Below are 12,297 nucleotides of genomic sequence, written 5' to 3' on the forward strand. Positions count from 1 at the left end.
TGATATTTTTAGGGTTCCGTACCCAAAGGGTAAAACGGGACCCTATTACTAAGACTTCGCTGTCCGTCCGTCTGTCCGTCTGTCTGTCACCAGGCTGTATCTCACGAACCGTGATAGCTAGACAGTTGACATTTTCACAGATGATGTATTTCTGTTGCCGCTATAACAACAAATACTAAAAACAGAATAAAATAAAGATTTAAATGGGGCTCCCATACAACAAACGTGATTTTTGACCAAAGTTAAGCAACGTCGGGAGTGGTCAGTACTTGGATGGGTGACCGTTTTTTTTGCTTTTTTTTTTGTTTTTTTTTTTTTGCATTATGGTACGGAACCCTTCGTACGCGAGTCCGACTCGCACTTGCCTGATTTTTTCAAAAATGCTGCCTTTCACCCGAGTTAAAACACTCTACTTTTCATTTCGCATACGAGGAAAGTAAAATGCACGTGTTTTTTTAAATACATTTTTATAGTAGGTATTTTTGAGAGTAGGTATTTTCAATTAACAATTTGGCCAAAATCGTTAATTGAATCGTTATTTATGGAATGGGGAGTCAAATATCAGAATGGAAATTGTATAACAAATCCATTTATACCCAAATTTCAATTGCTTATTGTAAAAAGAATAAAAAAATCGTACTTGGAATTGGAACCTAAACTGCTCTAGTGCAGAAACGTATCATTTCCTGCACACCTTTTACAACAACAATGACCCTCTTTCATATATTCGGTCAAATTGTGCTTTTTGAAAAACGAATTATAGCCAGCCTTTTATGAATGTAGTATGATACCTTAGGGTATGGTGCTTTACGCACACTAGCGTCCCTTCCCCTCCCCCTGACGTAACCCCCCCTTTTTGCATGAAATATGTCCCGGTTCACAGTTTTTTACATTTTTTGAGGAAAGTATACATTTTAGGAAAAAAGTGTCAATAAAAGAAATAATCCTTAATAAATTCTTAATAAAAAAGGTCATATTCATTTTTTTATATGATGCACCTAATTCATGTATTAGCTTGTCAAAATTCGAAATAACATAGTTTTTACTTAGGGTTCGAAACTCCTTATTATACACGGTGTAACATGAGGAAACCGAATAATTTTAACAGCGTATTCCTGATCACATTTAGCGACAAAAATGTCCTATAAACTTTTTGAAATTCGCCTAGTTTCAGAGTTAATACCAATTAAAAAAAAACAAGTTTCTATTGTTACATAGTTCAAAACGCCTTTTTTGATGGCGATGTTGCTACTATGGGATTTAGTCTAAATATCCTTATTGATATGTCAAAAAGTGACAAGTAACACTTTGCAAAAACTAAGTTTTACGAAAAAAAACCATTTTAAGTGACAAGTTTACCAATAGCATTTAATTTTTATGTACAAATTCATTCATAAAATTAAAAAAAGAAACCAAACAAAAATTTTTTTTTTGCGAAATTGACCTTAACACATATTACATCTTTTTCATATCTCATGCTCTGAAAGTGGGTCGTTGATGTTCTAAAAGGTGCGCAGAAAGTGATACGTTTATGCTCTAGTGCAGAAAAGTGGTGTACTCCTCTGCGTCCCCGTTCCACGAACAACTGGGTGGAAACAAAATGGAAAAATAGTGTCTTTATTTCCTCGCCTGGAACAATTGGTAATTGTTTAATTTTACTAATCCCACGTTGATCCTTTTTTTATAAAAAACGATGTAAGTGAATTGTTAAAAACAAATTATTCTTGATTTCTTTCGTTGAATTCTATTTACTCGATTACATAAGGCGGGAACCAAAAGGAATACACCAAAAATATTTTTTTAAACCATACACTTGCGTAAATGAGCAAAGGCAGAATCTTAGACAGCCACAGTTAAATGTTTGTACGATATTAAATTGATTTTTAAAGTTATTTAGCACTATATTCATGAAAATAAAATAAAATACAAGATAAAAATTACTTATATTATTAATTAAATTGTTATTTAATATTTAAAATACTTTTATTATGCTATTACGGTGCGGCGCACCAAAGTCGCGGTGCGGTCCGGTAGTCTATTGCGGCTTTTAGAACGAAAAAGTATAAAATTAAAAAGTAAGAGGCAATCCCGCTGATTTTCATACTATAATGAACAAACCATTTTAAAAATACTGCAGTTTGTTAAAAATGTGTGTTTTCGTAAATATTGCATCTAAATCTAAATGATTTTCGCTAGGGGTTATTAATCTCTTCACACATGTAAAGTCTCCGATTGCAAGTAAGTCCTAAGGAAAATAAATCATGGCCGTAGATCTATTAGGTACTGATTTTGCGAAATTGCCTTGTCTTGTTTGGTTTCCTCGCATTCGATATGAAAAGTAGAGTGTTTAACTCGGGTGAAAAGCACCATTTCTATCTCGGACTATTGGCGCTCTCACTGCGTTCGAGCGCCAAACTACCTCGACAGAAATGGGTGCCTTTCAACCCTTGGTTAACAATCTACTATTCCTTTATTTGACCTCATGTATACATTTTAGGATAAAAGTGTCAATGAAAGAAATAGTTCCTTATTAAATTCTTAGTAAAAAAGGTTATATTCATTTTATAACACTTATTATAAAAGGTGTCCTCAAGAAATGCGAAAGATTTAATTTCTGAGGTCAAAAGAAGGAAAAAATGCATGTATGAGTTTAGGTCAATTTCGCCGAAAACAATTTTTTTTATTGTTTTTAGGGTTCCGTACCTCAAAAGGAAAAAACGGAACCCTTATAGGATCACTCGTGCGTCTGTCTGTCTGTCCGTCTGTCACAGCCGATTTTCTCCGGAACTACTGGACCAATCAAGTTGAAATCTGATACACATATGTAAGTTTGTAAACAAATGAATTTTAAACATGGGGCCACTTTTGGGGGGTAAATGAAAAGTTCAAAAATAAAAATGTTCAATCTATATCATGTTACATATGAAATGAAAGAGCTTATTGTAAGGATCTCAAATATATATTTTTTAGAATTTTCGAATAAACAGTTTAGAAGTTATTCAAGAAAATAGACAAAAAATGACTATCCCCCCCCCTTTATTTCCGAAACTACTAGGTTTAAAATTTTGAAAAAATACATAAAATAGGTCTATACCTATGACAGGAAAACCTATTAGAAATGTACAGTCAAGCGTGAGTCGGACCTAATTACAGTTTTTGATCCGACTCCTACGGATTTTTTAAAGATTTCACTCACGTTTCGCATAAATAATGTTTAGTTTTAAGTTTATAAAATACATATGTATGTTAGTCTGTAAGGTATTTGTAATATGGGCCTTGTTCCCTGAATTAAATATCTAAATAAATAAAATAAAAAATACATTGTTAAAAAATTGTGTAATATACGGAACCCTTGGAACGCGAGTCCGACTCGCACTTGGCCGCTTTTTTTTTATTTTTTGAATACATATATGTATGTACATAAAAAGTAAATGTTATTGGTAAACTTGTCAGTTAACATGGATTTTTACTTTTTTTCGTAAAACATAGTTTTTGCAACGTGTTACTTAATTGTCACTTTTTGACATATCAATAAGGATATTTAGACTAAATCCCATAGTAACAACATCGCGCGTTTTGAACTATGTAACAATAGAAACTTGTTTTTTTTTTAAATTGGTATTAACTCTGAAACTAGCCGCATTTCAAAAAAGTTTATAGGACATTTTTGTCTCTAAATATGATCAGGAATACGCTGTCAAAATTATTCGGTTTCCTCGTGTTACACCGTGTATAATAAATGAGTTTCGAATCCTAAGTAAAAACTATGTTATTTCGAATTTTAACAAGCTAATACATGAATATGGTGCATCATGTAAAAAAATGAATATGACCTTTTTTATTAAGAATTTATTAATGATTATTTCTTTTATTGACACTTTTTTCCTAAAATGTATACTTTCCTCAAAAAATTTAAAAAACTGTGAACCGGGACATATTTCATGCAAAAAGGGGGGGTTGCGTCAGGGGGAGGGGAAGGGACGCTAGTGTGCGTAAAGCACCATACCCTAAGGTATCATACTACATTCATAAAAGGCTGGCTATAATTAGTTTGTCTTCCCCATACATTAGAACACAATTTAACCGAATCAATAGCATGAGAAATGAAACGGATATTTCTTGTTTTCTTTGCATTAGCATTTTTCTCTCGATAATTTAATCAATTTGCAACATAAGTAGAAGAATCCTCCTATATCCATAAATATCAAAATATAAAAGGACATACATTTTCTGAAGATTTCCCCGTGCGACGTTGCCAATTGGTTTAAAGTACAACATGCTCGCAACGTTTGAATGTCAATAAGTCGACAATGAAAAATTATATTTCAAATCAATTCAAACTTGATATTTTTGACAGTAATGGGTTACTTAAATAAGAAGGCATTTTTCGCCCGGGTCTGCTATGGTCAAATGCTTTTAGCTATTGAGTATAAGTCTAACAAGTTGAACAGCATGACAGGGTTCAAACCACGAACAAAGACTCATTTCTTTTTGTATTTATTTATTTATTTTATTTCATCTTTTTGGTAATTTTATATGCCTTACTTTAAAAGTTATTTTAAGTAAATGTGTTGTATTTGATTATTTCATATAGGTATATCATTTCAATAAAATTTTGGAAACTTTTATTTTATACCTGGTCAAGCAAATCTTGTCAGTAAAAAAAGGCGCGAAATCCAAATGTTCTATGAACGATATCCCTTCGCGCCTACATTTTTCAAATTTGCCGCCTTTTTCTACTGACAAGATCTGCTTGACCAGCTATACTTCGTCGATAGTTGACTTCTTATGTACCTATTCTGCGATCCTAATTAGCCTCATGCATGACTTTTTTTAAATTATTTTAATCATTATTTATATCCTTTGAAAACCGGAAAATAAAAATACTTTTATAAATCTTCCCATAATATTATTAAAAAATAATTAAAATACTGAAAATGTTTTACTCACGTAAGTTTCGTTTCGAAGAATAACATACGCTTAAAATAATTCAAAAGAGAATGCTAAAATTCTTCTTCTTCTTCTTCTTCCTAGCCTTGTCCCATTTACTTGGGGTCGGCTCTCCTTATATGGCAAAAGAGAATGCTAAAATTATAAAATAAAAAAAAATTGGCATTGTCGGGGTTTGAACCATGTATCTTAGCTACAATCTGATTTTTTTCAAAATAGAGGTTACGGGTGCCACGAGCACATGACAGTTGATGGTCGAAAACATTAGTTGCTTCTGAATGCCTTGTAATTCTTAATCGTTGCTCAAACAAGAATTTATTATTTAATTTCCAATCTTTTTTCAACAATAAACATTTCATCCGCTGCGCCCTCTAGGTTACTTTACTGTAACATTACGAATCTGCTGACATTTGACACTGACTTTAAGGTGACTTTAAGTACGTAAGTGTGCGTGAATGCAAGAAATTGCAATATTTTGCAGTTGGATTCCGATAATAACGAAATGAGACAATGTTGAGTTGAACATGTCTCGATTTGGATGTAGTATTTTTTATAGTTTTCGGACATATCAACACATCTTATGAAACTTTGTATTTTGGGAGAAATAGTGAAAATCCACAATTCGTGCACAGTGACGCCATCTTTTGGCTGATAATCGGCATCCCATCCCTAGACATCCACCTTAACTGTTTAAAAAATACGGTTTACCTATCTAATAATGTTTTGTTTTATTGATACGTTATACTGTACGTTAACGACCGTTAAATTTTAAAGGATTGGATTATTATTAAGTTAAAAAAATGAAATCTGCTTTCCATAAGTTTCTTTAAGGACTGAGTTTCGCGACCCCCCTGGACATGTGCCGCGACCCCCCTGGGGGTCGCGACCCACACTTTGAAAAACACTGTTATAAATAATACACGGTCAATATATTATATCGTGTGCATCTTCAACAATGGATAGATAGCGGCAGAACAAAGGGGGGCGAATGGGCGGCGACGGCGATACCATCGCATTGTAGTGGACGCGTAATGGAGACGGGGAGTGCGTAAATCATTGTAGAGTGGCCATGGGGTAGGATTTCGAAAGACTTCGTACTTATAAAATAAGTAAAAAGGGGTTTTTCTTTTGATGGTAACGAGGATATGGTAGGATTATAGAAGCTTACTGATAGATAGAACAAAGGGGGGCAAATGGGCGGCGACGGCGATACCATCGCATTGTAGTGGACGCGTAATGGAGACAGGTAGTGCGTAAATCACTGTAGGGTGGCCATGGGGTAGGATTCCGAAAGACTTCGTACTTATAAAATAAGTAAAAAGGGGTTTTTCTTTTGATGGTAACGAGGATACGGTAGGAGTATAGAATCTTACTGATAGACCGAACAAAGGGGGGCAAATGGGCGGCGACGGCGATACCATCGTATTGTAGTGGACGCGTAATGGAGACGGAGAGTGCGTAAATCATTGTAGGGTGACCATGGGGTAGGATTATGGGACACTTTTTTATTGTAAAACTAGCGACCCGCCCCGGCTTCGCATGGGTTGACAAATTATAAATACACCTAAACCTTCCTCAAAAATCACTCTATTGATAGGTGAAAATTAAAAAAATGGAGCGTTATCTATGAAAAGGGACACACAGCGTACAGCGTCGCGTCGCGGCATAGTATTTATATCGGAGAATCGTTAATAATGGCATAAGCGCCATCGACAATTAAAGGTCCCTTTTCATAGATAACGTCACAATTGATATAAAAATATTTTCAAGCTCGTCAATAGGCTTGAGGGCATACTTAACTTTACCCATAAGCGCGATTTCGATTACAGAGAATCTTTACGAAGTGATAAAGTGTTATTTATTGGATGGAAAATGTCATTGAGTGAAAGTATGCAAAGCGTTGTTAATTGCTTCGCTTAACGCTTAAAGGTTAATTTGATCGCTTATCTGCAAGATTGATGGCACCTGTTGCATAAAGTCGTCCTGTATCCGTACCATGAGCAGGCGTGGTTCACTCCGTGATTTCGTCGCTTTGCTACAGGTAGCTAAAAGTACATCCTTTCCACCCCAATTTTGGGGTTTTCCGTAAGCCGCGCGTGGCGCTTTCGCCACCTAGCGGCCATACTTATCTGTGCTGATCGTAACAGACGCGTTTTGTTAGAGAGTGAGTCTTCTGTACCTAGTACTATTATTTATTCTGTGCCATAAGTCACTGACAGTGTCAACACTGATACATACGCCAACGTCTACGTAATTTACTTTCTATACATCTCGCTCGCACCAATATGTTAAGTAGTACGAGCGAGATTGTTCAAAATTATTTTATTATTTTCGTTGTCTTGTTTCTGGCCACTCTGTCACGCTCGTACAGTCAACAACAGAGCTATGAATACAGGCAAAGTGCCAAAAATATGTATACACGACCTTAATGTACAGGCAATAAAGTACTGTATACATATTTTTGACACTTTGCCTGTATTCATAGCTCTGTTGTTGACTGTACTCGTACCTATCCTCGGCCTAAGTCGCAAACCTCGGAACTCCATTTCAAGGAAATTAGATAACCTCGTAACTCCCCCGGAGGAGTTACGAAGTTTGCAACTTAGGCCGACGCTATGTGTCTTCTATCAACTAAATAACAAAGTCCAGTGCTATTGTATTTATGTCTTTCTATCTGTAGGTTATATTTTACACAAGTAAAATTAAAAACTAAATTTCATCTCATACAAAAAGCTCCAATCCGTCACATTTTTGGGGACAAAAAATGAGACAACGAAAAGAATTTTGACCCATTTGCAATGTGCCCGTAACAAGCCAAAGTACCTAGAGATAACGCTGTTTTCCAACAGTGTCATAGATATTGGGGAAAATAAATATGTATGATATTATCTTATCTCGTACCTACGTACAACAAGTTAGCCGAGATAATGTAGAAAATTATAACAAAAACATTCGGCCTGATTCGAACTTTAAGGTAGGTACGTCAAAAATTTGCTAAAGATACGATATGGATCGGATATATCAGTGTCAAAAATGACAAAAAACAAAAAAGTCACTTTGGACACTATGAGTCACTGACATAATATATACGATCCATATCGTATCTTTAGCAAATTGTTGACGCATCTGAAAGTTCGATCAGGCCCCTGTTTCACCAACGTGACAGGTGCGACGAATTGTAAAATCACTGTTGCTGACGTCACAGGCATCCATGGGCTACGGTTACCGCTTACCATCGGGCGGGCCGTATTCCTGTTTGCCACCATCATTGTATTATTAAAAAAAACTTTATGATATCGGAAAAAAACAGATATTTCTCTTGCTAAGTTAATGACAATTGTCACAAGAAACACTACAATTGTCACGAAATTCCGAAATATAACTCATTACCTGTCAAGAATTACCTACAATTCTTCTAAATCTTTGACAATTGTCAGAAACTTCGCAGGAGAAATATCTGTTTTTTTCCGATATGATAAAGTTTTTTTAAATAATACAATGATGGTGTCAAACAGGAATACGGCCCGCCCGATGGTAAGTCGTAGCCCATGGATGCCTGTGACGTCAGCAACAGTGATTTTACAATTCGCCGCACCTGTCACCGATGTGAAATTGGGGCCAGGCCGATTGTATCTTCAAGACCTGCGTTGATAAAAAGCGCTAATCAAAATCACTAATGTAGGGAACCAGTCACTTGACTTTTCTCTTCTGTCATCCTAATACATTTTTCATCATGCCTAGGAGGTGTAGCCATAAATAATAAATTAATAAATATCATGGGACATTTTTACACAAATTGACTAAGCCCCACGGTAAGCTCAAAAGAGCTTGTGTTGTGGGTACTCACCAGACAACGATATATATATATATATATACTTAAATACATAGAAAACAACCATGACTCAGGAACAAATCGTCCTATTACTGCAAATACTTATTATAAGTGCAAAAATCGTGTTTTGAGATAAGTAATGACAATTGAATGTTTGGATGTTTTTTTCTATGTTATAATATGAACAAATTTACACTGTATTTATAAATTCCTAAGCATTATTTTATCTAGTTTACTACCAAACCATGCAAAAGATTCAGGTTGTGTATAATTGACGATAAAAACAGAATTAAAATGAAATAGTCGCGCACTTAATAGGTTTTGCCTGTAAAAATACACTTTGGTATATATCCCTCAGGAATGCATATACACCTATATATCTATTAGATTCGGCTTTACTTTACATAAAATGTATCTACCAGCCACAAAATAATAGTAAATACCTATAGGTTTTCGTGTTTTTTCGATTTAACTGAAAACCGACCAAAGTATAAATGGTTTTACCTGTAAAAAATATTGGAATTTCTTATTGTAAGCTCCATAATTTTACTGAATATTATAGATTGCAGTGCAGTGTTTTCACTAAAGAAAGTAGGTACTTGTAAGTACCTTGTCCTGTACCGAGAGCCAGATTAGTAGGTCGCCGTCTTGGCGAGATGTTGCCGCAGCCCTGGTATCAAAGTTCCAAGTATTTTTGAGTAAAGTAAAGAATTTAAATACAATGAGTTTTACGGCTTCAAACGTTTCAGTGAAGCTATAATATTAAAAAATAAAAGCAAGGACTTCAATAGAAATAAAGGCATCTGGCTAAAGATAAAAAAAATTAATACGTCAAAGGTGACTCAAAAATATGTGTGCTAAGACACATCTGCAAAATATTGGACTTTGATACCAGGACTGCGGCATCATCTCGCAAGACGGCGACTCCCTAATAAGGTACCAACGCAATGAATTCCAACTCTGTGGAACCACCTCCGACTTCTGAAGCATTTCATAGTCAGGGTTTAGAAAAAAATGTACGATTAACCCTCGGCGATCTCTGCAGCAAAGAAAAAGGATTTACTCAGTTTTTGCGATAAAGGTGTCATTCCTGAAGAATATCATAGTTGATTTCGCTCGCTTAACTGTGACAATGATGTTATTAACCGAGTTCCGGATGTTGCAGCATCAGAATCCAGCAGTGATGAAGGCGATTGTAAACTTTTTTGTAACATATTATTTTATGATAAATAACCATGATACATTAATAAACAGACAAGAAGTATGTGTGGCAAAATAAAGTTATTGAGAAAATGAAATACCCAGATGCCTGTTATCGATGTTACCTAGGGTTTGCATTTCCGGAATCTCAAAATTCCGGAATCTCGGACAAATTTTCCGATATTACAATTCCGGAATTGATACAACTGAATATCGAAAATTCCGGAATTGGATTTAAGTACTTTTTTCAGGTTTTAATACGTTTATTATTGAAAATTGTTAAGAAACTACACTATACTGATGTTTTTTGTTGTTAATAAGTGCCTCTTAGTCATTCAGTGACCTATAGTATGGGTATATTTTACTTTTCGGTTTGATAAAGCAGTGGGACAATATGGGCTCATAAAAAAAAAGCAAAGTGATTTTACTTGCTTAGAATAGTCAGAATAGTCTCAATCCTACATGAGCGAATCTTCGATTTAGATAGAAGGTTTTCTCTATCAACGATTTCGGATCCTGTAGAAGCATATAATATATGATATTCTGAATCATAATTAGGATCTGGGAAGGAAAAAGTCAAATTTCGACCTTCAACTTCTTAAACAACACCACTACGTACTATGTTACGAAGAGTAGGCTGATTATAGAGCTGTTATATTTAACTATTTTATAAAATTATCCATTGAATGGTTTGCTAGCAACTAAATTTTCCCCGAATAAATACCGCGTATCATAGAATTGAATAAAAGTAACCATTTTAATAAGGTGGTAAAAAAGAGATGAAATTATCTGTAGTACTTCAAATTAAATTTCTCTTAAACAATATTAACTGTAATGAACGTAAAGTATCAGAATTTCACATTTTTTGTTGGATTTTACAAAAAAAAATAAGTAAAATACGATAACCCCTAATTCCGGAACCAGTTCCGGAATTCCGGAATTCGAATCCAATATCGAAAATCAGTTCCGGAATTGGAGACCATCCGATATTGGAAGCCCTAATGTTACCTTAACGTTAATCTTAGATATTTATTACATTTTATTATAAGTGCTCTTTTGCACTGTAGTAGTAGTAGTAGTAGTAAACACTTTATTGCACAAAACAAGTACATAACACAGAGAGAATACAATAAATGTGTACAAAGGCGAACTTATCCCATTAAGGGATCTCTTCCAGCTAACCACTGCTAGCACTGTATACTACAGTTTACGTTTTAATTGTTAAGTACTATAGTATGTTATATATAAATTATGTACCGCCTTATGATTGATTTGCATGAAATTTCGCAGTAACTTACCTACATCAAGTAGGTAGAAGTTTCATATTTAAAATAATAATCTACCTATGACTTATCGATGTTTCATTTTCTCAAATACTCGTTTTTGTCACAAAAACTTCTATGTCTGTTGATAAAATTTCAGTTTATTCATTTCGAATACCAACAAATTATTACTACGTGCTAATAACTACCTACTTTCTTTAGTGAAAACACTAATCAATAAAATTCAGTAAAATTATGGAGCTTACAATAAGAAATTCCAATATTTTTTACAGGTAAAACCACTTATACTTTGGTCGATTTTCAGTTACCAACTACCAAAAAACCAAAATACTGCATATAAGGTCACCCTACATCAAAACTGACATAGTACCCAAGATTATAGCACACAAACACTCTTGTTTGCATGGGTCAGATTCGAGCTGCAACTGTGAGGCTTTAGATATAGTAGAACAGCATACATACCTTGGACTAATTATAGATAATAAATTTAACTGGAGCCCGCACATTGACCATGTGTGTAAGAGACTAAGAGCTGTATTCAGTAATCTAACAATACTTAAAAACAAAATGCCGTATAATACACTCCGCCTGATATACATGGCTATGGCTGACTCTGTAATAAATTATGGGATATCTAGCTATGGTAGAACCCACAAAACTCACCTACAAAGAATATATAGCCTACAGGTAAGAATTCTTAAATCCATTGTACCACTAAAAATTAAATATAAATATAAACATAATTATGAAGAGTTATTTCAGCATTGTAAAATAATGAATGTATATGATAAAGTGAAGCTAGCGATAATATTAGAATATAGACATAAACTGGGAAGTCTGAATAGGTATGATAGGCCAAATAACCTTAGAGTACTGATAAATAAAAAACATTTCAATATACCAAGTAGTAACAACTATTATGGACAAAGAGTCTGGTCGAGTTACTTGCCACACATCCTAAATAGTCTTCCTAGACATATAATAGATAACTTACAAGATAAGCCTCATAAGCTGAAACTAATGTTAAAAAAG

At 34.4% G+C, this 12,297-nt stretch overlaps 1 protein-coding gene across 1 annotated transcript in view; it reads left to right on the plus strand.

Moving 5' to 3' along the window:
• LOC134663380 (uncharacterized) overlaps positions 1–9,767 on the plus strand; it is an 81,932-nt gene extending 72,165 nt beyond the window's left edge. Inside the window, exon 4 of the mRNA XM_063519743.1 lies at positions 9,678–9,767. Coding sequence (XP_063375813.1) covers positions 9,678–9,767 — 90 coding nt within the window. The remainder of the gene's footprint in view (positions 1–9,677) is intronic.
• The last annotated feature ends 2,530 nt before the right edge of the window (positions 9,768–12,297 follow it).

Source organism: Cydia fagiglandana, chromosome 4, assembly GCF_963556715.1.
Source record: "Cydia fagiglandana chromosome 4, ilCydFagi1.1, whole genome shotgun sequence".
Classification (NCBI taxonomy): domain Eukaryota; kingdom Metazoa; phylum Arthropoda; class Insecta; order Lepidoptera; family Tortricidae; genus Cydia; species Cydia fagiglandana.